The sequence below is a fragment of the Phascolarctos cinereus genome, unplaced genomic scaffold (assembly GCF_003287225.1).
Source record: "Phascolarctos cinereus isolate Bilbo 61053 unplaced genomic scaffold, phaCin_HiC Scaffold_726;HRSCAF=1367, whole genome shotgun sequence".
In the NCBI taxonomy this organism is placed as follows: Eukaryota; Metazoa; Chordata; class Mammalia; order Diprotodontia; family Phascolarctidae; genus Phascolarctos; species Phascolarctos cinereus.
In genome coordinates, this window is record NW_027556098.1 from 414063927 (window position 1) to 414088894 (window position 24968).

The window sequence follows — 24968 nt, forward strand, 5'->3', positions numbered from 1 at the left end:
TCCTAGGGTGCTGTATTAGTATTAACATCTGCCTTCAACAAAATGACTCCCAGGTCTCCATTTCTGGCTCTCGCCCCACGTCTCTGCACATTTCAAAATAGATGTGCCACAGACATCACAAACTCGACTGTCTGCAACAGAACCTGTTATCTGTTACCCCAAGTCCTCCCTGCTTCTGGACACTTAACACACCCTGACATCCATCTTGTCACTATCCTTTCAACCACATGAGCTCATGTATTCAATCATCCTTGATTTATCCCCCACCCCATGCATTCCATCAGTCACCAAGTCCAATCAGTTCTACTATCTCCAGAGTTCTCTCACATTCCCCCTTTTCTCCACTCAGAGGGGGTCCCCCCTTACCTCCCCCCCATTATATTGTATTTGAACTTGGGAAGATGAGTCTGCCTGACTCCAAGTCCAAAATTTTCTCTGTATACCACTAGCTGCCCATCACAATTAGTAAACCACCCAAATTCCCTGGAATAACGTCCACATAGCATTTGTTTAATAAATGCTTTCTGAGTCATGATACTGAGTCTAAAAATCTAAGACCCATGGCTTCTGAGTCTGAGGATGTGGGTTCAAGCCCGAAGCCTGCTACCTCTGTGACCTTTGTTCTATCTGGACCTCAGGTTTCTCATATGTAAAATGGGGGGGAAGGGTAAGACTAGATGACCTCTACTGTGTCTTTCAGTTCCAGATGTTACCATTGTAAGAAATTGAAAGAGCAGAACCAGAAGAATGTTGTATATGGTGTTGTTCAACGACTAATTTTGATAGACTTAGCCCTTCTCAGCAATGCAAGGATCTAAGACATTTCCAAAAGCCTCATGATGGAAAATGCTATCCACATCCAAAGAAAGAACTATGGAGTTTGAATGCACATCGAAGCACACTATTTGCTATTTTTTTTTCTTCTGTTGAGTTTTGTTTCCTCTTTCTGGTGGTTCCTCCTATTGGTTCTAATTCTTACTTACAACATCACTAATGTGAAAATGTTTAATAGGAATGTATATGTATAGCCTATATCAGATTGTGCACCGTCTTGGGGAGGGTAGTGGGGATGGAAGGGGAGAAAAACTTATATGGAAGTGATTGTTGATAAGTCAAAATAAATTAATGAAAAAAAAAATTGAAAGGCCTAAGAGTCCATGACTGCCAGATGAGAAGGACACGATTCTAAAGTGCTATATGTCTGTGGACCTAAGATTTGGTCTATGGCCCCAAGATTCCTGGACTCTCTGTGAGGGGACATGGGAGGCCAAAAGCTAAGGGTCACACTTTCACAGACACCATCACACACAGAAATCTGGCTTTATTTGAACCCTAACACAGCTACTGTCCAGAAGACAAACATTTGATGAGCGGCTCTGCATCCCCCAGTGATCCCTTTTCTCAGCCCTATACCCAGCCTCTAAGGAAAGGTCAGCCTCACACCTCCCCTCGGGCATGCAGCATGAAGTGGCCATGCAGCTCCCCAAGGTCATCAAATGAATCCTCACACTCTGTGCAGTGGTAAGCACCCCCGTCATCCCCAGGGGGCCCATCACCTCCGGTGGAGGTGGCCCCTTCGTCCTCATCCTCTTCTTCATCCTCCTCCTCACCCACCTGGCGCTGAGTAGCAGTGCGGGCAGGGGGTGTTGCCTGGGGGGCAGCTGGGCGACACAGCCGACAGGGTGGGCCCCCAGGGGCTGCGGCACCCTCCCCCAGAGGTGGGCGGCCACATAGGGCGCAGGGCTGGGGTGGGGGCCCTGGGGGTGGGGCAGCCCGAGGGGCCCTCCGAGAAGGCGCCCCTCGCCCCCCACCAAGACGCTGCTTCACCTTGTAGCCAGGATCATATTCTGGGTCATCTGTTGTTTCCTCCTCCTCCTCCTCCTCTTCTTCATCCTCGTCTGAGTCAGGCTCTGAGAGTGTATAGTCCGAATCAGAGGGGTGCTCTGGGCCTGCCAAGAAGGGGGAAGTTCAAGAGGTCATAAATGAGGCCTAGAGAGCTAATGGAAGTACAGGGAGTAAGGTTTCTCCCTCGTTTGCCTTTTCTGAATGCGCTGTGTGGCTGTGTGTGTGGCTGTGTGTGTGTGTGTGTTGGCAAAGAGGTTTTCCCTGGAGAGCTCAGGTTTCAGCACCTCACCTGGGGACAGCTCCTCCTCATCCTCCTCCAAGCTGGCATAGCCCCCAGTCTCAGTGTTCTCCCGAGTCTCCGTCATGGCCGGGGGAGGGTGTGAGGAGGGGGGATGTCCAGTGGTGACAGCAACAGCAAGATGGGGTTCCCCCCCCCCCAGCCAGCTCTCCACAGCAGGGCCTCTTCTCTCCAGCAGTCCTGGCCTTCACACCAACACTGAGCAGGGACAGCAGGGAGAGATGGGATTCAGGAACAGAGCTAGGCCACCTCTCGAGCAATGCCTGAGCTGGCCTCTCTGGGGAGCAATTATGTTGGTACCATTTTAAAGAGAAGAAACTAAGGCCCAGGGACCGAGGTGCCTCCAAGGGGGAGAAGTCCAGAGGAGACACTCCTGTGCCTATGAACTGGGGGGGGTCAGTAAAGCTTTCTGGGGGGAGGGATGACCGAGGATGCATTAGGGCAGCAAGACCCTGTAATGTCAATGGAAAGCCCATGGTGCTCCAGGGCCACATGGCCTGTATGCAACCTGCTTTGTACTGTATGTGTTTGCATTAGATTGGAAGCTCCTTGAGGGCAAGGACTCTTCTGCATCATTTTGTCCCCTCAGCGTTTAGCATACAGTAGATGCTTAATAAATGTTTACTGGATGCACTGCTCCCTGAATGCACTGGGGCGGCCATGAAGTGAGCAAGGTGGCAGTGCTCCCTCGTGGGATGCCCAGGGCACCCTGGCCCGACAAGACAGGCCCCACAATGCACCAGGGCACCTTGTCCTCACTCCCACAATGCACAGGGCGAGTCTGGTCCCACTCATGGGAGACACCGAGCCGCCAGGGTCGGCTCGGTCGAGCTCCCAAAACAAACGGGGGCATTTTATTCACGGGGTCACTGTGGCCCAGCTCCCAGGATGCACCTGGACACTAAGGTTCAGCTCCCAGAACGCACCGGGGCACTAGAGCCCGTTTCCCACAATGCAGCGGGGCCGCCTGCCCCCAGCTCCCAGGATGCCCCAGGGCGGCCCCTCTCCACGACCGTGCCCCAGTGTGCTCCGGGACAATGAACCCGGGGCGCCGCCATGCTCCCATGCCGGCGAGAGGGGCGGGGCCGGCGGGGAGGGCGCGCGGAAGCGGCCCCGCGGACTCCCGACATGCCCCGCGCGCGCGCCCCGCCCCTCCCCTCCCCCGGGCACTCACCACCGCTGGCGACCTCGCTCCGCTCGCTCCGGTCGGCGGCGGCAGCACGCAGGGGCCCGGCGCCTGCGTAGAACGAGCGTCGACGGCGACGGCTGTGGCGGCGGGCGGGGGGCAACGGGGAGCGGTTGGCGGGCGGGACCCAGGGCGCCTGCGCAGTGGGCCGGACCATCCCGGCAGTGGCGCAGGGGGGGAGCGGTGGTAGGAGCGGTTCATCAGAGACCCCCGGAGGGTCCCGTCTACCCCGCTCTTCCTGGGCTTGGTAGGACCGGGGCGGGGCCTCGGGTCCGTTGCTAGGGGAGGGGGCTTTCTCCCATCCCCGGCGGAGGGTCGGGGGTGGTGCGTATTTTTCCTAGGGCGGGGCAGGGCCAGGGGCTGGGGAGCCTGGGGTTCGAATCCTCGCTCTCATGCTGTGTGACCCCGTGCTCTCCCGCCTCCCCAGTGTAAAATGACGTGGTTGGACTAGGATATCTCTAAGCGCCCTTCCAACTCTCGGTCCTGAGTGGGGAGGGGCGGGGCCTCGGTGGCTGCAGCGCGCTCGCCCGGGGCGTACTGGGAGAGAGGCTCAGCACACGCACGTGCCAGGCCCGTGGGGAGGTCCGCTTTGCATATCCCCGGGCTGGGCCATGCTGGGGCGCAGCGATTTGCATTTCGGATCTGCAGAGCCCGGGGTGGGGGGAGGTCTGTGGCCCGGCCAGAGAGCATGCGCAGGACGATTTGGGCTGAATTAGGGAGGGGGGCGGGCAGTGCCTAGAACTCCGCCTCGAGTTAGGGGGTGGTCCCTCCTCCTGACCCTTCCAGCACCTCCCATCGCTGCCCCGTCTCTGCCGGGAAGCTACGCTCTCCCTGCCTGGCCTCAGGCCCTGCCCCGGGGATTCTCCCCAGCTCTTCCCTCGGGTCACCTAATTCCAGGCTCACCGGTGTGCCCTGCCCCCGGGGACATTCTGCAGCCCCGCGAATCTAGCCCTTCCCTTAGAGAACGTTCTGCATGCTAAACCCCCTTCCCAACCCCCTCCATCTGACACACTGGGGGGGCTTCGCAGCTCTCCCACTCCTCGGCGCAGCCCCCTAGGCCTAGCTCACACTCTCTCCCCGGGCTTTCTTTCACACTTTCTCCAGTTTCTCTCTCCTGGCTTTCCCCACATTCCTCCTTCCGCTCTTCCCTGGGAGGCATCTTCCCCCGCTCCGAATCCAGCTGCTCGCCTTCCCACCCCACTCCCCCCAGACAGACAACTGAGCAGTATCTTAATCTCTCCTTAGTTTAATGGTGGTTAGTGGGGCTGCCACCCCCTCCGTACCCCCCTCCCCCCCGTACAAAACGTGTTTTTACAAGAAAAAGGCCTGGAATGGGGGTGGATCATGGTGGTGGTGGGGGGGTGAAATCTGATTTTTTTTTAATAACAGATTTTCCATTTTTTAATATATTATATATAAAACCACAGAGACGCACACGTGGACCCTGGGCCCCTCCCCCTGGAGGCCTGGAGAAGGAGAGAAGGGATGGGGTGGTGGGGGGAGAGCCCCGCGGGAGTCCTGGGAGTTGGGGGAGAGGGGATCCAGGGGAGGCATGTGGTGGGTGGGGGGAGCCCAAGCTGTGGGCAGGAGTGGGGCCTGGAGAGGGGGAAAGGTCCTCCTCTCCCATCACGAGTTATGACAAAAACACAGAATCCCCATCCCTCCCCCCCAACCGTGCGAACATGGCTTTGCAAAGAGCAGTCCCCATGTCTGTGGGACTCTCACAATGGCTGGCACAGCGCCTAGGGAGGGATCCCGGAGAAGACAAGTCCCCTACCCCCACCCCAGGCTGCTCCCCAACCCTGCCACCCCCCTCCCCCAGTCTCTACCCCTACTCCCACCCCCTACCCCCACCCTGGACCCAAGTGTCCAGCCCCTGGCCCATCAGAGACCCAGGTCTCCTCTTCCTTCTCGAGGACTCAAGTATTCTTATCCTCCCCTTCTGGGGAACTCAAGACACCCTGATCCCCCACTCCCTGCCCCTTTTGGGGACCCAGGTGTTCTGATTCCCCATTCCCACCCCCTTAAGCATATCAACATCTGGCCCCAAGCACTAACTTCCCTCACTAGGGCCCAGGTGCAGCCTCCAAGTCTTGCTGGACGCTAGGGGTGGGGAAAACTCCCGAATGGCCCTTGGCCCAGGTCAAAGTCTTTGCTGGTTCCGTCCTGGACTGGTGAGACCCTGCCTGAGCCAGGGCCAGGGCCGGGGCTGGGGACACGGGGAAGGGTCAGATGAAAAATTCCTCTTTGCGCTTATGTCCGTCGCCCCCATTAAGAAAGGCCTCTCGGGCTTCCCCCTGCTCATCCAGTCCACTGGCCTCGTGGGTGAGATAGGAGCCTGTGGAAGGTGGGGGGAATGGAAGCAAAGAGAGAAATGGAGAATGAGAACCTCAGGAGAGACGGGGCACTGAGATACAGAAACACAAAGGATCAGAGACGGGCATAGAGAGACGACAGCACAGGGCCAGAGGTAGGTTTAGGAAACAGAGGGGGTGACCAAAGGCAGAGACACTAATTCGATCAGGGAAAGAGGGCTAGGAGCACAGAGCCAACTGGAACAGGACCATAGACGCGGCCCCAGCCCTCACCTCATCAGCCTTCTACTGTTATACGCAAGCCCCGCCTTGTCGGATTTTCGCCAATCAGTGACCCCCCCCAGCCCCACCCCTCCAGGCATCCCGGCTCCGCCTCCGCTCACCCTTCTGCCGCACGGAGCACCAGACCATGCCCACCAGGACACAGATGATGAGGAAGACGAGCAGCGCCAGGATGCCACCCACGATAGCATAGGGCACCGAGGTCTGTGCCTCCACCACCGCGCCGGGGTCTGCTCGGCAAAGGAAGGCACGATTACCGGGACGAACGCGGGGACGGGGGACCCCAGCATTGCACTCGCGGACCTTCGCTCAGACTCCCGGCCCTCTCCTTGTGCCCGTGGAGCGTCCCGTCCCGCCCCACTCGTGTTCCGGGACCCCTCTGCCGGGCTCCAGGAACCGGTGTCCCCTTCGTGTCTCACCGTAGACCACCAGGACGTAGAGGGCTCGTGCTTGGCCGTGCTTGTTCCCGGCCTCACAAGTATAGGTGCCGTTGTCTAGGGAGGTGAGGCCGGGGAGGGTGAGCGTCTCCGCCACCGCCTCTGCCCGCTCGGGGAGCGACTCGTTCCCCCCGGCTCCACCGGATCTGCCCAGGCCTGCGAGGAGGGGCCAAAAAGCTCAAGGGCCCAGACAGCTGGCCAGCCCTCCAGGCGTCCCGATCTGCCAAACTCCCCTTACCCACTCGAGGAACCAGGCATTCCAAACCCCCAGTTCCCAGACCATCTCAGTTTCCCAGACCACCCCCTCCCTACATTCGAGGACCCAGGCATTACGATCCCCAAGTCCACTTCCCCATTAGGGGACCTAGGCGTCCCAATCCCACAGACTTTCCTCCTCCCCATCATTTGGGGACCCAGGCATCCTAGTTCCCTAACTCGAAACCATGTAGGACCCAGGCACCCAATCCTCCCTCAGACCCTGCCCCCACCCAGCCTCAACTCACTTAAGAGTATCCCATCCACCCCATTCTCTGACCTGGGGTTCCCTGTGACAGCACAAGTCAACACCAATGTGTCTCCCTCTCTCACCACAGCCTGGGAGGCGTGGATCCGGGCAGTGGGGGAGTCTGTGAGCAGAAGGGAACCAGGAGGGTCAAAGCAGGGGAGGCCCAGCAAATACCGGGTTGAGATGGAGAGCTTTCTCTCCTCCACCCCAGACCTGCACCCCACTCCAGCCCTGCCCAGGATGGCAGAACCCTGCTCTCCCCCTTTTCCAGGTGCTAGAGGGCAGAAGAATGGCCTGGGGATCAGGAGATGTGGCTTCTAAGCCTTGAACTTTGCTGTTTCTTGGCTTTGGGCAAGTCACTTAACCTTGTCTGGTCTCCTTCAATTAAAGAAAAGGGCCTTCCATGATGGTAGGCAGCTATGTGGCATAGTTGGGGGAGGAAAGGGAGCGCACTGGACTAGGGGTCTTTGTGAGTTCAAATTCTGCCTTAGATGTCTGAGTAACTCAGCCTCAGTTTTCTCATCTGTAAAGTGAGGATATTAGCACCTACCTTTAGAAGGTTGTTGTGAAGATTAAATGAGATAACATGTAAAATGCTAGTGATTCTTTTTGTATTATAGGACCCTCAGAGGTTTCCTAGTCCAACTTCCTCTTTTTGTAGATGAAGACACTGAGGTTTATGGAAATACAGTGATTTGCCCAAAGTCAAAAGGGAATTCAAACTCAAGTCCTCTGCTTCCAAATACAGCCCAAAGGCAGCACAGCTCTAATGTTCTAGGGCTTGGGGAGCCTTCAGGAGCTGGATTTGGGAGGCCAGGCACATGAAAGACCAAGGTATTTCTAATTCAGGCTTCCCTCCTAAATAGGACCAAACTGGATTCTGGAACTCTCTTGAGGTGCTATGCCTTTTGTCATTTCTAGTCTCTGATCTCGTATCACACTTTGTGAAGCTGAGAACTGAGATTGTGTGGCACCTGAGGATGAGGTTGAACTAGTTTATGTCCAGGGGAGAGCTGGTTGTGTGACTTTAGGTTCTCTGGGCCTTGGTTTCCTCATCTGTAAAATCTCCAGAAGTGGGTTCAGTGATGTCTGAGATTTCCTCTCTGAGCCTCAGTTTCCCTATCTATCAAAAGTGGGAGTAAAAGTGAATAGTGTCCAAAGTCTCTTCAGGCCAGGACACCCTTTGGTCTGTTGTGTTTTGAGTATTGTGCCCTCCTTCCCAGAGCCTGGTCACTTACACTGGACATCCAGCACGTACTGAGTCTGCTTGCTGTGGCCTGGAGGGAGGGCTGCATTCTGAGCCTCACATGTCACAATGCCGCCATCATCTTTCCGGTCCACTTGGAAGCGCACTGTGCTGGCCACACTCCACACCTTCCCGTTCTCCTGCCGGCTGTCCACACCTGCCCAGGGAGGCCAGTTCCCTTGGGGTCAAAGTTCCCAATCCACCCCCTCAGATTCCCCTATGGCCCAGCCCTTAAGGATTGCCCCTTTTCTCCAGACCATGTCCTGGCTGTACCTCTCCCTTTCCCAGCTCCCTTCCCTCTGCCCTTTTCCTCCCTCACACCCAGGCCCTCCTTCAGCTTCCTCTGACCTCGAAGTTCTTTTCTGTCCCGGTACCATCGAAGCATGGCTGGAGGTCGGGATCGAGGCACAACACAGCTCAGCTCTACTTCGCTGCCCTCCACAGCCTGCTCCCGACCTTCCACGATGGGGTTCTCTGGGGCCACTGCAATAAGAGATAGAGGGGACCTCAGCACCCACAGTGGGGAGATGAGTGAGGATACAGGCAAAACACTCCACCTAGATTCGGAGTCAATTCAAATCTGGGCTCTTCCACTCACTAGTCAGTCTGCCAATAAACATTTATTAAGCAACTATATGCCAGGTGATTGGGCAGGCCACTTAATCTCTCTGGGACTGAGTTTTCTCGTTGGAGAGAGGGCTGGCCCTAGACAACCTCCCTTTCTGCCGTTCTCCCACACAAATCATCCCATCTCTCCTCTCAGAGCCTTTGCATAGGCTCTCCCCAAACTTCCTAAGCACTCTTTTCTCGCCTGTGCCTCTTCCAAACCCTTACCTCCTTCGAAAGGCTTTTCCTGAAGCCAGCAATTGTTAATGCCTCCCTTCCCTCACTACTTTGTATACATTTTGAACTTACTTATCCATACATGTTGTTTTCCCCTCCCACCATAAAAGGTAGGCTCCATGAGAGCTGAGGGTGATTCTTTTTTCGTGTGTCTTTGCATCACATGTAACCTCTCATCTCCATCTACTGTATGGTCGCCATATTGGACGACTTGCTTTTCCTCATACGTGATACTGTATCTACCATATCTGTGCCTTTACAATGCCTGGCCCCTCTTGCCTATTTAATAGACATGAATGTCAATGCACCAGGCACTGTGCTAAGTATCGGCAATACAGAGAAAGACCGAAGACTGTCCCTGCTCTCCAACAGTTCCCAGACTAATGGGGGAGAGAGCATACAGACAACTCCATAAGAGCAGCTAGAGGCAGGATATATGAGAGATCAGCAACAGAAGAATGGCACTAGAATAAAGGAGGCTCAGGAAAGACTTCTTGTAGAAGGTAGGGTTTTTAGCTGAGACTTGAAGGAAGTCAGAAGGCAGAGGGGAAGAGGGAGAGCATTGCAGGAGTGAGGGACAGTCAGAGAAAATGCCTGAAGTGAGGATATGTCTTGTGTGAGGAACAGGAAGGAAACCAATCACATGCAGAGAGGGAGTTTGCATGACCTCCAACTTGTTACCTAGCACCAGTTTGATCTCCGAGCAGAATTACTCTGATTCAAATGACTTCCAACCCCCTGTCTCTGATTGTAGGCAAGGACCTTCATGTGCTCATCCATTTACCTAGAAGTTTATGAAGTGCCTACTGTGTGCAAGGCATTATGGTAGGCAACCGGAATCCAATCAGTCAATATGCATTTGAAAATGTCTTCCCACTCTTCCACAACTGACTCCTTTCTTCACTGACCCAACCTCCACCCCTATCTCTGTCAGCCTCCCCACCCAGGACCACACTCTCCCCTACCCCTTTCAGTGACCCATCCTCTCCCTAGCTTAGACACCAGGGCTGGAATACATCTGGGGCTTGTGGGGACTTATCCCAGTTGCACTTGGCACCAGCTGATATAAGGTAACCTTGGATGGAGAAGGCACTAGCAACTGAGGGGACCAGTGAAGCTTTCCTACAGAAGGGACACTTGAGTCAAAAGAAACCAGGCACCCCAAGAGGCAAAGATGAGGAAGGAAAGACTTCTAAGTCCCCTTCTCTGCTCTGACGCTGCCACTACCCTGGTGCAGACCCTTATCACCTGGACTACTGCACTAGCCTGCTGGTGGCTCTGCCTGCCTCAAGACTCTCCCTACTCCAGTCTGTTCTCCACTCAGCCACTAACGTGATCTTCCTAAACACAGGTCTGACCATGCCATTCCCCTACTCAATCAACTCCAATAACTCCCTATCACTATCAGTATCAAATATAAAATCTTCCATTTGGCATTCAAAGCCCTTTGGAACACACACCCACCCACCCACACATACACCCCCCCCACACACACACACACCCCTAGGATTCTTATACCTTACAGGTAAGGAAACTGAGGCGAATAGGGTTAAGTGACTTGCCCAGAGTCACACAGCTAGTACGTAACTGAGGCTGGATTTGAACTCAGGAAGATGAGTCTTCCAGACTCCAGGCCTGATGCTCTCTCTATTCACTATGGTGCCACTTAGCGGTCTTCCCATAGAAATGGTCATTTTGGTTTCCCCTAGTAGAATTCAAGCTTCTTTAAGAAGTAGGGCCTGTTTTTTCTTTTTACATTTTCAAATGCATATTGACTGACTGGATTCCAGTTGCCTACCATAATGCCTTGCAAACAGTAGGCACTTCATAAACTTCTGGGTAAATGAATGAGCACATGAAGGTCCTCCTTTACAATCAGAGGGCAGAGGGTTAGAAGTCATGTAAATCAGAGTAATCCTACTCAGAGATCAAACTGGTAACAAGTCTGAGGTCACACAAACCAAAGGGGAGCTTGGGCTGAGGTCACAGAGATTAGAAGGTAAGCAGGATCCGAAATCTCTCAGGCTTCAGACCATTTTTGAGGGGCCTTACCAAGGACAGTGAGGGTTGCAATCTGGTGATGGGTGTCTTCTGTGTACAGCTGGCAGAAGTAGCCACCCTCATCATCTAGCCGGGCATCTGAGAGCCTTATTCGGACCCTTCTGGGGGAGAACTCCTCCAGTTGGAAACGCTCATCCTTTAAGGCTAGGAAAAGATCACAGAGTGGTGAGATAGGACCCAAGTGCCCTGACTCCCTGCTCCCCTTACTCTTTCTAAAACCCTCTCCAACTCTGTCTTCCCATTCTTCCACAACTGGCTCCTTTCTCCACTGACCCAACCCACACCACTATCTCTCTGTCAGCCTCCCCACCCAGGACCACACTCTACCCTACCCCTTTCACTGACCCATCCTTCCCTCCCTAGCTTAGACACCAGGGCTGGAATACATCTGGGGCTTGTGAGGACTTGTCTCAGTTGCACTTGGCACCCAGGGCCCCAGGTTTGCTGATCTCCTAGGCTCCCACCCCACCAGGGCCCCAGGCATGCAGCCTGCCTCACCCCTAGTGCCATTGAAGAAGAGCGTTTGCCGGGCTGGGTTCTGGAGGACAACGATGGACCCGTCATACTGGTGTAGTCTGCAGGTGATCTCTGCCACCCCGCCCTCTGCTACAGTCACATTCTCAGTCTGCACCCCCTGGGCCGACGCTGGTCACCAGAGGTACATTGAGATATACAGGCTTCACAGGCAGGCACAAAACTACCTTTCAATCATTTCTGCCCATCTCTATACTTTCATCATTCCTGTGGCTAAACCGAAGCCCACCTTTTTTCTTATTTCCATCCCCAACCCAATACATCTCCCTTTCCTGGCTCCAAAGCCATCCTTCATATCTATCCCCAGCCACATTTCTACCAATCCAACCTCTATCTTTTTCCTCTCACCCCTAAGACATGCCCCATCCCTAGTCTATCTCCACCTTACCCCTAACTTCATTTCCACCCCAATTTACCTTTTGTATTTATCTAGAAACCTTAACTCCACAGCTCACCCCAAACCATACCCCAGTTTATCTTTCCCCACCCTAGCCATCCCCTCCCCTCCCCAATTCAGATGCTCCATCACTATTCCCATCCCACTCCATCTTCATTTTCATCTCCATTTCCATCTCTCCCCTCTCCCCTCCCCAGCCCTATCTCTTTCCTGGTCCCCATCCCCCTCCTGTCCCTGGGGGGGTCTCTGTGTCTCCCTCCCAGTCTCAGTAACAAGCTGGGCTCGTGGCAGGAATCTTAATGTCCCTAGAGCCTTTGTGTCCATTGGGAGTGCTTGTGTGGGGTGGGGGTGGGGGTGGGAAGGGGGAGGGGCGAGACTGAAGGCCCTAGGGAGGAGGCTGGGCCAGGGGGCTGAAGGCTGGACCAGAGGGCTCAGGTTCCGGGAGCGGGCCCTTTAAACCTAAGGTTGTGTTGACAGCACCCGGGCATTGCCATAGAGATAGTTCTAGGAGCAGCAGGAGGAGGAGGGGAAAAAGAGAGGGATGGGAAGGAAAGGGACAAGAACCCAAGAGTCGTTCTTCCCTGTCTTCCACTCTGCTTTGAGTCCCAGGCATCCTGATTCCCCAGTCTCCTCCCCTCCCCTCAGAGAACCGCGTATCCTGATTCCCTCTCCCAGCCCCGATTCTACGCAGACCCAGGAGTCCTGACCTCCCCCACCCTCGGGGACCCCGGCATCCGGGCCCCAGCTGTCACCAGACGGGTTTCCGTGGTGATGGACCGATCCTAGGGAAGGGGGGAATCAAAAAGGAAGAGAAGGGGGGCAAACCCCTCACGCTGAGTCAGCGAATCCCCGTGGGAGGCTCAAGGTCACTCAGCGGAGAAGGTCATTCCCTCCCCCCCAACTCCCAAGATTCTGAACAATTCCCCCAGGTTTCTGGAGGTGGTACATTCCACGCCTCCCACCCCCCATCAATGGCCGAGTCCGGAGCATCCTTTGCACAAAGCCCCAATTATTCCAGCTCTGGGTGTAAAGGCGCCTGTATTCCAGGGACCCAAGCTCCCTGCTGCCCTCCACCCCCAGTCTTCCAGACCCAGGTGCCATATCCTCCTTCTCCTCCCCCTCTAACCTTAAGGATCCAGGCACCCAAACCGACTACTGCCTTAAGGGACCCGGGAGCCTGAAAGCCCCTTCGCCCCACTTCAAGGCCCCAGACAACTGAATTCCTCTTTCATCTCCAGCTCAGGGACCCTCACTGACATTACCCAGGCACCTGAACAGCCCTCCCTCCACCTTCATCTCAGAGACCCAGGTACCTGGGCTCCCGCTGTGCTACAGACTCAGACATTGGGGTTGGAGGGCGTCCAGTATCCTAAGGACTTCAGTTTGAGCTTCAGGTATCACAGGGAGTTAAGCATCTGGGCTACCAGGGACCAGGTATCTGGCTTCCCAGCCTCTGAGGCACCCAGGCTCCTGGGCTTTCTGACACATAGTCTCTCAAGGACCCAGGGATTCTAACATCTAGTCTTCCTGGGACTCAGGTGTATGGGCTTCCAGTCTCCCAGGAATCTAGGTATTAAAGCTTGCAGTCACTGAGTCACCCAGGAATCTGGGTTCCCAGTGATCCAGGTGCCCTGAATTTAAGCCTCCTAAAGACCCAGGTACCAGGCTGTCATCCAGTCAGAGATCCAGGTTTCTGGACCCCCAGGCCCTGCTCCTTAAGGGACCCAGACTCCTGGGTCTGGAAGGGAAATGTTGGTGGGGGTGGAAGGTTGAGTCAGCAGTTGGAGTCACACAAAGCCCCCCTGTGGCCCCCGCATTCCTGGGATTCCCTGAGCTCCCAAGATGCTGGGCTGAAGCCCAAGCCGGGGGCGGGGATTCCTAGGAGGCTTCCCCTGAGGTGTCCCAATATGTCACTCAGAAAGCACCCTGGCTAGCCTGGGCACCTGAGGGTTGGAGAGGAATACAAGGTCAGGCTGCCTAGGTCCTGGCAGGGTTGGGCGTCAGAATGCTTTAGTTCTTGAAGAGTATGGGGCTATGGAAGAAAAAGTTCCCTGGTGCCATGAGGAATTGGGAACTAATAAGTCTGTCTATCTCCCTCCGTGGGGGAGAGAAAGCCTGCTTTGTCCTGATGGGGACAGAACTGCCTCGCACGGCATTAACCACCCCCAGCTCAGGCACCTCAGGGACCCAGGCATCCTCATCCCCCGGGCCTCACCAGACCCATCAGGGACCAAAGTGTACTGACCCTCCCCCTCTCCTTCCAGCCCTTAGAATTGCAGAGTTGAAGGATTTAGATGTTTCCCCCCCTCCCACGACATTTTCCTCCCTCCCTACCCCCAACCATCACCCAAACCCAGGGCTTCCTCCCATGGATGACTCAGAAGGGCCCCATTCAAAAAACCAGAATTCTATCTCCATAGCAAGACACACATCAGCTAGTCTTCCTGAGGGGTGGGGGTGGGGGGTGACCACCGAAGGTCGTGGTGTTTTAGCTTCTCTGTTCCTGTTTCTTCGTGCGTTTGTCTGTTTCCCCATATCTCTCAGTGTTTCTGTGTACCCTTTCTTCCCTCTAGTACCTTTCAAATGTCCTTCCCAGAGTGGCAAGTAAGATGTTTCTGTATTGGGGAGAGCTAGAGGAAAGGTTCAGAGCCAAATAAGTGGCTCCAGAACAGCTCCCAGTAGCCTAAAGGGTGAGTATTTTCCTTTGCCATTCCCTCCCCCCAAGTCTGTAAAATCTGGAGAGAAGGTCATAACATGTTCAAACTAGAAAGACCCATAGGCACATCATCAAGCCCAACCCTCTTGTTTTCCAGATGGGGAAACTGAGGCCCAGAGAGTGGGAGGGATTCCTGCAAGACCTCATGGTGAATTTCTAGTGGAGAGTCAGGATGAGAACTCAGGTCTTCTGACTCCCAGGCATGGACTCTTCCTATCACATCACAAGTGGCCTTTCACTGTGTTCTTCTGGGGGAATGTTTACTTATAAGATTAAGGCATGGCATCTACCCTCAAACTCAGTAGAAGCTGGATGACTTTCTTTCTCTCTGGGATTCCAAGAGCCTTTCACTCTGAGATTCTAAGACTCAGCATTTAAGAATCTAGAGCTCACAAGGTTGAGATTCTAGCACCTATCATTGCAGGTGTAGAGGTTGGGTCTTTTCATATTCTAAAAACTATGCTTGTATAGAACTGAGGCTTCAGATTTCAGAGCTTACAATTATAAGAGTCTATAGGATTTATGAATTGTTCTTAGAGCCTAGTTCTCCAAGGTATAGAGAGTGAATGAGTCTTGTCAGAGCCCAGAGTACATGTGAGGAGGCTAGAACTCAGGAATCTTTTCAGATTCTGGAGCCTAAATGTACCAATCTCTGGTTTGTGAGTCTTTGATTCTGAGGGCATAAGTGTAAGACTCTTGGACAGGACCGTAAAGCTTGGATTTTGTATCCAGAAAATCTGTGACTCTGAAAGTCAAAGAACTCATGATTCTGTGAAGATATAAGCACTATGGAAATTGTAACCTGTCAGGAGATTGGAGGAAATATGGGAGTTTGCAGGGATGGTAAAGGAATGCAGAATGACAATGGATGAGAGAAATGGTGTTATATGTCTCTGGGACAGACCTAGGAAGAGGCATTTGGTTCTTTGGGCCTTAGCCTGGAGACGCCTGTGCCCTGAAATCAAGAGAACTTAGATTTGGAAAGGGTTTTGGAACCTAGAATGTAGAATGTCTGAACTCAAAGGGACAATGGAACTCATGGGCTGTCAGAGCCAGATGACCTTAAGCCACAGAATATTAGAATACAGGATGTTAGATGAGATTCTAGAAGGGAACTTGGAACATAAATTGCTTGGGCCAGAAGAATATCAGAGCTAGAAAAGACCTTAGTGTTTCAGTCTTCCACTCCTCAAGTTAGAGAGAAACTGAGGCCCAGAGGGGAGAAGGCACTTGACAAGGTCCCACAAGTCAGGGGCACAGGCAAGACTAGACAAATCCAGTTCTTCGGGCTGCCAGCCTAGGGGTCTTTCCATGGCACCAGATCTTAGCTGCCTCAAACCAATGAGAAGAACCAAACTCTGATTGATCTTCAGCTCAGCAAGTCCCAACAAAACTACTATGCACCTCTTCAGCGCCCTCGCTAGGAGGTTCCATAAGGGCTCTCTACCTGACTGGTCCGTAAAGGGCTAAGAATCCATCAAGGAGGCTATGTGTGGAAAGCCCTGTGTGTCACAGAACCACAGGACGTTTGAGGTGGAAGAGATCTTTGAACACAGAGCGTAGATGTGGAAGGGAACTTAGAACATAGAAGGTGGAGGCTGGATTGTTGAATCCAACCCCGTCATTTGTCAGAGGGAGAAATCGAGGACTGAAGCAAGACTTGCCCAAGGTCACATAGGTAAGTAAGTAGCAGAGGTGAGGATCTGATCACTGGCCTCTGTACTCCAGGTCCAGAGGTCTTTTCACTCCCCCACATTGTCCTTCCAGTGCCTGAATGTATGAATTTGCTCCGGGCCACTGGCATTGACACAAGTTTCCCCATTATGTGTTCTCTCATATCCACCTTCGTCCAACTCTCCAGCTCAGACCCTAATCTGGTGGGAATAGGGAAAGGTGGAGGGGCAGGGGTCAAGGGAGGACATGAATGAAGAAGGGAACAGGAGGCCGGGAATGGAGAAATAGGGATGGGAAAAGGACAGAGATGGGGAGTAGGGATAGCAGAGATGGAGGGGGACAAAGGGGGTAAGAGGACAAGGATAAGAAGAGGGACAGAGGGATAAGGATGGGACAGAGCCAGGGATTCGAGGGTCAGGAAGAATGGGATGGAGTAGTAGAAAGATGAGGATAGAGGGAATGAGGGGACAGCAAGACAGAGACAGTTTGTAAGGAATGGTGGGCTAGAGGGACGGGAAAGACCGACAAAGATGGGCCTCTTTGTCCCGGGGCTAAGCCGGGGCCTGTGTCTATGCTGGGGATGGTGATGGGGAATAGGTAGGCTGCCGCAACCCTCCCCCCGAAACTCCCACTCCCCTTCTCCCTCTGGACCCCAACCCAAGCATCGAGGAAACCCCGATCTGGTCCGGCGGCGCATCGGGGCACGGAACACACAGACCAAGGATGCGTCTCCCCTCACTCCCCACCCTGTCCTGCGGGTCTGAGCTCCGGCTCCTTTCTTTGTCGGGGGTGTGTAGCGGCGGGGCCGGGGGCGGGGGCGAGGCGCGAGACTCGGGATGAAGTGGGGAGGGTGCCAGAGATTCGAAATGGAACCGGGAGGGCTTGGAGCACGAGAACAGGGATCGAATGCGGAGTGGGCAGGAGATTCGAAATGGATCCGAGGAGCCGGGAAAGCGATGGAACGCGGAGAGGACAGGAAATTCGAAATGGAATGGGGAGGGGGAAGAGGGGACAGAGACCCGGGATAGAACGCGGAGGGGGCCGGAGATTCGAAATGGAACTGGGTGGGGGGGAGTGAGCCAGACAAGGGATGGAACGCTGAGGAAATGGAAGGGGAGGGGGGGCGCGAGAAGCGGTGCAACGCAGAGCGGCAACGAGGAGGGGAGAGCGGGGAGGAAGAGGCCGAGACGCGCAAAGGGCAGAGAGTGCGGGGTCTGCCCGGCCGGGGATGCTCAGGGAGGTCGGGCGGCGGGGATGTGGAGTGGGAATGTTGCGCGGAGGGGGGGGGTGTCTGCGGATACATCGCATTGTTCTGGCCTTTGCAGCAGCCGTGACCGTCCTCCCCCCGCCACCCCTGTCCGCCCTCTCCCCCCCAGCACAGCGCCCCGAGCCCGCTCCCTACCTGTCCCGGCCGCGGCCGCCCAGACCAGCAGCAGCGGCCACTGGAAGCGCCGGGCCGGGCCCATGGTGCCGCCGCCGCCGCCGCCGCCGCCGCCGCCGCCGCTCGCTCCCGGCCCGCTCCTTCCCTCCCTCCCTCCCTCCCTCCCGCCCGCTGGCTTGCTCCGGCCCCGCACCTGCACCGCCCGGCCCGGCCCCGCCCCCTACCGCCTAATGAGAGCGCGGGGCGGAGCCTGGGGAGCCCAGAAGGAGGGGGGAGAAAGGCGGGGACAAAGTTGGGGGAGGAGGATCATAGGATCACAGGGTTTACGGCTGAAAGGGACCTCCGAGGTCATTCAGTCAACCTCCTTTATCTTAGAGGAGGAAACTGAGGTGCGCAGGGGAAAGTGACTTCCTCAAGGTCACACAGCCAGTAAGTATCAGAGCCTTGGTTGTTATTGATTTATCATTATTACTATTACTAGAAGAATTACAAGCTATCAGAGCGGGTTGGGCCCTCAGAATACCGAACGTCGGAACTGGAAGGGTCCTTGGATCATAAAAAGTCAGCGAGAAGGGCTCTGAGTGCCTTTAACAGAATGCCAGTGTAGGACACGGGCCCCGCCTCCCAGTGGCCCTGGCTAAGGGCTTTGCCGACTTCATTCATTGGCCCTGGAGACCAAAATGAAACTTCAGATTGTGAAAGGAGGGGTGAGGTGAATGTGCCCGAGACGCAGAGAGCCCTGGGTGGTTTGTTGGAAGGACAACCTCTAAAATGTTAATGAACAGACGTAGTTGGGTGGATGTTAAGCCCGGAGTTACAGGGACTTTCTAACCCTGAGTCAGATAAAGCTTTCATACAAAGCAGCTGCCCGTGGTGAGCAGGCAGTGGAGTTTTAAGAAACAGGCAATGCCTCCAGGCGCTACTGTTCTGGATTCCTACGAGCTTGGTCCCTGGGGTGAGGAATCTCCTTTTGGAAAAGAAAAGCCTATCACAGTCAAGACCAGGATGATTGACAGCCCCTCCTTATGGTAGGACTGAAAAAGCAGCTAAGGGATTTTCCCTAGCCCAGTGCTTGGATGTGTGATGGCCTCGCCTGTCTGAAAGAGAGGGCAAGAGCCTGTTCTTCCCCTTGGAGAGAAGATGTAGAATATCAGCAAAGGGCTCCAGCTGAAGCTAGAGGCAGAGAAGGTCCCCAACCTAAAGCCCCTTGGAGCCTCCCCTAGCAGAGACCACAGGACCAGGAAAACACCACCGAGGAAATCACATAAGGCCAGCAGGAGGAGTGCCATGCCCATGTGCTGCCTACCTGCTACACCTGCCAGTAGAGACCAGTGAGAAGCAGGCCATCACTGGGAGGGATCAGAGGGCTGTGTGTGTCATCCCCTCACGTGTTCGCCCAGTAACATTTCTTTCTCGCTCTCTCCACGTGCACTCTGGCACGCACTTGTCTCTCCATGTATGCACCTCGGTCACATGTGTACCTCTTCACACATTTCCTTAGTTCTGTCCGTGCTTCCCACTGATGATGTGTGCATCTGTGGAAGAGTGAATCCCGGGTTTATGCTGGGAATATTCATTTGGCTATTTTTTCTTGTATTATACTATTTTATTAGCAGATAGCTAGGTGGTACAGTGGATGGAGCACCAGGTCTGGAGTCAGGGAGAACTTAGTTCAAATCTGGTCTCAGATGCTAGTGTGAGCCCTACCAAGTTACTTAGCTTCTGTCTGCCTCAGTTTCCTCAACTGTAAAATGGGGAAAATAAAAGCATATACCTCTTAGGGTTGTTATGAGGATCAAGTGAGATCATATTTGTAACATGCTTAGCACATGGCTGTTGGGAGCTGAGTCCTTAATGGAAAATCTCTGAGTCCTTAGTGACTTAAGGGGTCAGTACATACAAAGGCTTGCCTTGGGGTAAACGCTCTCTTGACTTTTATCCCACTTCCTGTTTATACAGTTCGTTGGTTCCATGTCCTTACTCGTGACTGAATTATTTGTAGATACGACAATGTTTCTTGTACTAAGAGAATGTTTATATTGACCGCTTTCCCTTGAGAAAAAGATGGTCTTTGGCTGCTTAGCCTGTTCATGTTATTAATAGGGCTTCGCAGAACTTGCAAATCATTTCTCACAATACAAAGTTGTGTTTCTATGAGTGTATAATGAGAAAACTCCTGAAATAAACTAGTCTTGAGCATTGACCTCTAAGACTCGCCTAGCCCAGCTTTCCTTTCTTCTTTCTTTTCTTCACTGCTGCGTCCCATACCCATGCCAGCTGCTGGCACATAGTAGGCACCTTATACTTGTTCCCTCCCATCTCTTCTCTTCCCCTTATGATGTGGCTTTGCTTTGAATTGAGAGATGACACTAGAGTAGAATCCAAGAGAATTGGCATACAATTGACTACAGGAGGTGAGAGAGGAGGAAGGATTGAGGATGTCACTGAAGTGTTGAACCTGGTGCCTGGGAAGATGGAGCTGCTCTTAACGGAGATAGGAAAATGAAAGGTGTAAGAAACCTAATCCAATCTGCTGATTTTACAGATTGAGAAACTGAGGTCCAGAAATGGGAAAAGGTCTTTCCCAAGATCAACCAGGTCATGTGTGGCCGAGTTAGGATTTGAACTCAGGTCTACTGACTCCCAGCCCAGGGCTTTTTCCTTTATGTCGTGATGGGAAACTAAGGGGGTGAGCCTGCAAGGGCTGACGTGTGGCCATGTTTCAAAGCCTTTGTGTGAGAGGGAATCATTGTGGAGAGATGAGTACATAAGAGGTTTCATGTGATTAATGAGTTCCAGAAGGAGTGTCTAAGGAGAGACAGTAAATTCAAAGATGCACGTACAAAAGGTTACATAGGAGAGGAAGTGAGTTTGTCACAGATCATTGTGTAAAAGGTGAGTCTGAGAAAGTGAGTGTGAAGAAGGTAAGGACATGGGGCAGTGTGGGGGAGGGTGTTCTAAAGTGTGTGAGGGGGCAAGTGTGTATGGGGAAAAGTGTGCAATGTATGGAGTATGTCATCGTGACAGAGCTAAGTGTGTGAGGGGGTTGTTGGGGCTGGGTGCGTAAGTGGTAGCAACTGGTATGCTTGAGGGAGGTGATGAGTGAAAGGCTTCAGTATGAAAGAAAGGAGATATTTGAGGGCTGAGCGTCCAAAGAGGGAGATATGATAACCAAGAAGGGATGGAGGCATCTGTGATGAGACTGAGAGGGGTTGTAAGTGTAAGGATGACATGCCTGATTGTAGGACTAATTGTGAGAAAGTGGGCAAGGCGATGCCCACCCAATGGGTGAGCTTCAAAGGCTGAACCTAGACTGGGTGAGTGGGGTGCAAGGGCTAAGTCTACCCAGCTGTAATTGCTGCCTTGGCCCAAGGCGTCAAAGATTGATTGGCACTTCCCTCCAAAACAGTCAGCCGGGAAGATGGCCTGGGGGTGTAGTCCTGGCTTCTTCCAATCCCTGGCTCACCAAGGGAGATAAATTCCTAGGGTAGCACGAAAGATTTAGTCACAGCCTCCTTCTCCCCTCCTCTTAGAAAGTATAGTCCTAGCTCCCTCAGAGCATTATGGGAGATGTAGTTCTATCCCCTCAGAGCATTCTAGGAGATGTAGTCCAATCCACCGTAGTCTCATGGGAAATGTAGTCTATGATTATCCAAAAACCCCCCCCAAACAAAACAATAACAACAAAAAACTTTGCTGCTTATGGGTCTTTCTGAGATCAACCAGACTTACTTGTCTCAGGTTCTTTCTACTCTGGACACTGGGAGTGATGCCCTCTCTTCCCTTCAATTTTCCGGAAATGTCCATGTCACCTGTTTGCACCACCTACTTAGTATCCCCACCAATACCTAGTATCCCTCTAACTCTCACATCATGGATGGAAAAACCAACCAGGGGGCCTGACTGAAAACCTGTCCCTTCCTGTAAAGCCCATGACCTTTAACCAGTTGCTGTGGCATGAAGTGACCTTTAACAACTGTTCTGTCTTGAAATCAGTTCCACCTCAGTCCCAGCCCAGGCATTGTTAAGGAGGACCCATGGGAGAGGCCCCTCCTCATGCTGTGGCCTGATGACCCTCACACCCGAGGGACCAGTGACTAACTCCTGAGACCCCAGTGCTATATGTATCTGGATTTGGCCTCCTGTTTGTATCTTGTACATTTTCTGTGGTAGGTGAAATGGAAGTTGTCCCATACGTGATGCCCACGTTGTTGACTGCATCTTTTTGCCTGAGGGACATTTAGCCACATTTGGAGAGACTTGGACATGAGCCATAGCTAAGCTTTCTTTTTGTACCACATGCTCTGAGGTATTTATGCCAACTATTCGGTCTCTAGGCTGTGGGCATCCCATATCTCACCCTGGAGGACTAGCAGATGTTTTTCTGATGCTGTAGCTCAGGAGCCCCAACTGGTATGCTTCCCACCATGATAATCAGTTGATATCAGTTAGTCGGACAGACTCAGTTAGCTTTTAGGGAAGGATATTTACTAAGGTATTATGATAAGAACCATTGGTACAACATTCCCCCAAAGCAGGGGCATACCCTTCCACAAGTACATATGGAGTTTGGGAATGTAGGCTTAAGCTTAGAGAATAGGTTCAGCAAAGGAGTAACCCAAAGCTTCTGAATATCTCTTTGCCGGAGTCTATAAAATGTGCCCCTTGGCTATGGTGGGTATGGAATTTCCATAAGTATCTTTGTGGAGCCTTGAATCAGGTTCCAGTCTATGCTTTGCTCCTGATGTAGACATTCCTGTCTGCTGATGTAGGTACTCAGCTATGATGGTTAGACCTTGGAAGTTCATGAGGTATTCCTCTGGTCAAAGAGCAGAGGGGAGACTGAGGCCCAAGACTGTGCTCCTACCCCAGTGGATTCTTTCTCAGGGGGTTAATGATCTCTTCTTTCCGCTTGAGTCAATCTCTTGAGTTCTGAACCAGCTACCTGGTTTTATATAAGCCTCACAAAGCAGGCCCAAATATTCTCAGCCAATCCTCCTGCGGAATGAATGGCTTTTCCACACTTTGTCTAAAGCCTATGACTGATTGATTGAATGAGGCTGAGGTATCAGGACTTTGGGTCATTTGGTTGATTTACTCAACCATTCCCTGAACTTAGGCAGAAATTTCCCTGCAGTTTTCTCTTGATTGGGGAACAATGAGCCAAGGACAGGAACTGACCCCTTTAGAGGGTCGGCCCTCTGAAGAGGCTAAGCCTAGGTCAATGTAAGTGCAGAGTCCTTGGGGAGGCCTCGAATCACAGTCTGCCTGTCCAGCTTTCATCACTCTCTAGTCTACCATCATTGACTGGTTGGCGGATACCTCCACTGGGCTGTCCCATAGGCATTTCAAACTCAGCATGTCCCAAAGTGATCTGATCTTTATTCAAAATCCAGTCCTCCTCCAAATTTCATTATTTCTATTCAATTTCAGCATTTGTTAAGTACTTACCGCATGCCAAAAATTTTATTGTATGCTAAGAACAAAGAAGACCTGGTCTTCAAGGAGCTTGTTTACTACTTAGAAGAAACAACATGTGAACAAAGGTAAAAAATAAATACAAATTATAGGATGAGGAAGATACCGGAAGACTCAGACTATTTTTCACTTTCTTATTTGTATTCCCAGTGCTAAGTACAGTGCTTGGCACATAGTAGGTGCTTAATAAATGTTTACTGTATTGTATTATTGAGGATCAGAAAAGGATTCTAAGGAAAGGTAGCTCTTGAAATGAGAACTGAAGAGACGATGTCATTCCATGAGGCAGCTGTGAAAGAGGAGTGTATGGGAGGGGATGATTGTCTATGAAATTACAGCTCTCTATTATGTGCAGATTGCTTTTTGTTTTGTTTTGTTTTGTTTTTTTGGCTAGGCAATGGGGTTAAGTGACTTGCCCAGGGTCACACAGCTAGTACGTATTATGTGTCTGAGATTGGATTTGAATTTAGGTCCTCCTGAATCCAGGGCCGGTGCTCTATCCACTGCGCCACCTAGATGCCCCTAGATTGCTTTTTTTAAGTACAGAAAATTGCTTTTAAGTATGTAATAAATTCACCATATTTTCAAAACGGAGCGATTTCTCTTGGACTTCCTTCTGTGCATTTCAAATATTAGCCACTAGGTGGCGCAGTGGATCGAACATTGGATCTGGAGTCAGAAAGACCTGAGTTCAAATATGACTTGGGATATTTCCTAGCTTTGCGTCTCTGGGCAAATCACTTAATGCCCCTCAACCTCCGTTTCCTCATCTGTAAAATGGGGGGTAATAGCGTCTATCCCACAGGATAGCTATGAGGATCTAGTCAGACAACAATGCTTTGCAAATCTTAAAATGCTATATAAATGCTAACTATTCTTATAATTAGGGGCAGCTAGGCGTGGCGCCATAGTGCATAGGGCTGGACCTGGAGTACTAGCTGCGTGACCTTGGGCAAGTCACTTCACCCCGTTTGCCTCGGTTTCCTCATCTGCCAAATGAGCTGAAGAAGGAAATGACAAACCACTCTGGTATCTCTGCCAAGAAAACCCCAGATGCCGTCAGAGAGAGTTAGGCATGACTGAAAGGACTGAACAACAATGTTACAATTAAAAGCATATGTAAGTTTCTAATATGTTTGGTCTCTACTAGACTGGCCCCTGTTCCTAGAATGCTCTTTTTCCTTACTTCTGCGTTTTAGCTTTTCTATCCTTCTTGAAAAGCTCATCTCCTTCCTCTGTGAAGCCTTCTCTGATCACTCACAACTGATGGGGGGGGGATGCCACCCTGATATCTATGGGGCAAGAATGCATTTTTATTGAATCAATCAGAGGTGAGAACAAGGCTTGGGCAGTGAATGAATGAATGAATCAAAGGCATTTCAAGTAGGAAGTCTGGTGGGATTGTTAAGGGACTAGGTCATGCCTAGTGGGGCTTTTATAAAAGCAACAAGCTAGTTTGAAATTCTAGCATCGACCAGGAAAGGAGAGCTGTTCCAGCCAAGCCCTGAGAAGGACTCCTTTGATGCTTGGTTTGGGTGAGGAGGAGGGGGAAGGAGAGACTCAGCTTAGCCTTGGTCTTCCTTCTGCCTAGGAGAAGACCTTGTGAACTTTGGAAGGTCCAAGCATCTGGAGCTTCCCAAAGGAGTCCCATAATCCTAGCAGCATCCATGGAATAACTGACTCAGTGTTTGCATCTGGAGCTGAAGACAAGCTAGATGCACTGAGGAAAGTCAGCTTTAAGACTTTAAGCTAGGTGTCCAGAGTGCTGGG

The 24968-nt window shown here is 52.4% G+C and overlaps 2 protein-coding genes and 1 long non-coding RNA gene across 5 annotated transcripts; 1 reads left to right on the plus strand and 2 right to left on the minus strand.

The window, feature by feature from the left end:
* Positions 1-1304: 1304 nt before the first annotated feature.
* ZNF428 (zinc finger protein 428) lies at positions 1305-3408 on the minus strand. 3 transcript variants are annotated; one of them, XM_021003779.2, is made up of 3 exons: positions 3318-3408; positions 2135-2341; positions 1305-1949 (listed from the first exon to the last, which is right to left on the minus strand). In XM_021003779.2, the coding sequence occupies exons 2-3, from the start codon at positions 2208-2210 to the stop codon at positions 1438-1440; spliced, it is 588 nt and encodes a 195-aa protein (XP_020859438.1). In that variant the 5' UTR covers positions 2211-2341; positions 3318-3408; the 3' UTR covers positions 1305-1437. The 3 variants fall into 3 exon arrangements, with proteins under 3 accessions (XP_020859438.1, XP_020859439.1, XP_020859440.1); XM_021003780.2 differs by lacking the exon at positions 3318-3408 and adding an exon at positions 3070-3178; XM_021003781.2 differs by lacking the exon at positions 3318-3408 and adding an exon at positions 3038-3125.
* Positions 3409-5212: 1804 nt separating this feature from the next.
* CADM4 (cell adhesion molecule 4) lies at positions 5213-17847 on the minus strand. The gene is given in 10 exon segments (XM_021003778.2): positions 5213-5667; positions 6028-6156; positions 6346-6493; positions 6495-6519; positions 6899-6989; positions 8107-8271; positions 8463-8597; positions 11010-11162; positions 11517-11663; positions 17742-17847. Coding segments are annotated over 10 exon segments (1167 nt in total). The 5' UTR covers positions 17806-17847; the 3' UTR covers positions 5213-5557.
* Positions 17848-18031: 184 nt separating this feature from the next.
* On the plus strand, positions 18032-24643 carry LOC110220119 (uncharacterized). Its single transcript, XR_002327788.2, has 3 exons — positions 18032-18149; positions 23154-23266; positions 24086-24643. It is a non-coding gene; the product is annotated as an uncharacterized LOC110220119 (long non-coding RNA).
* The last annotated feature ends 325 nt before the right edge of the window (positions 24644-24968 follow it).

Coding starts and splice junctions, on each gene's coding strand:
- ZNF428 (XM_021003779.2), bottom strand. CDS start 2,210: ATGACGGAGACTCGGGAGAACACTGAGACTGGGGGCTATGCCAGCTTG. Junction 1,950..2,134: donor TGAGGAGGAGCTGTCCCCAG/GTGAGGTGCTGA, acceptor CCTTCTTGGCAG/GCCCAGAGCACCCCTCTGAT.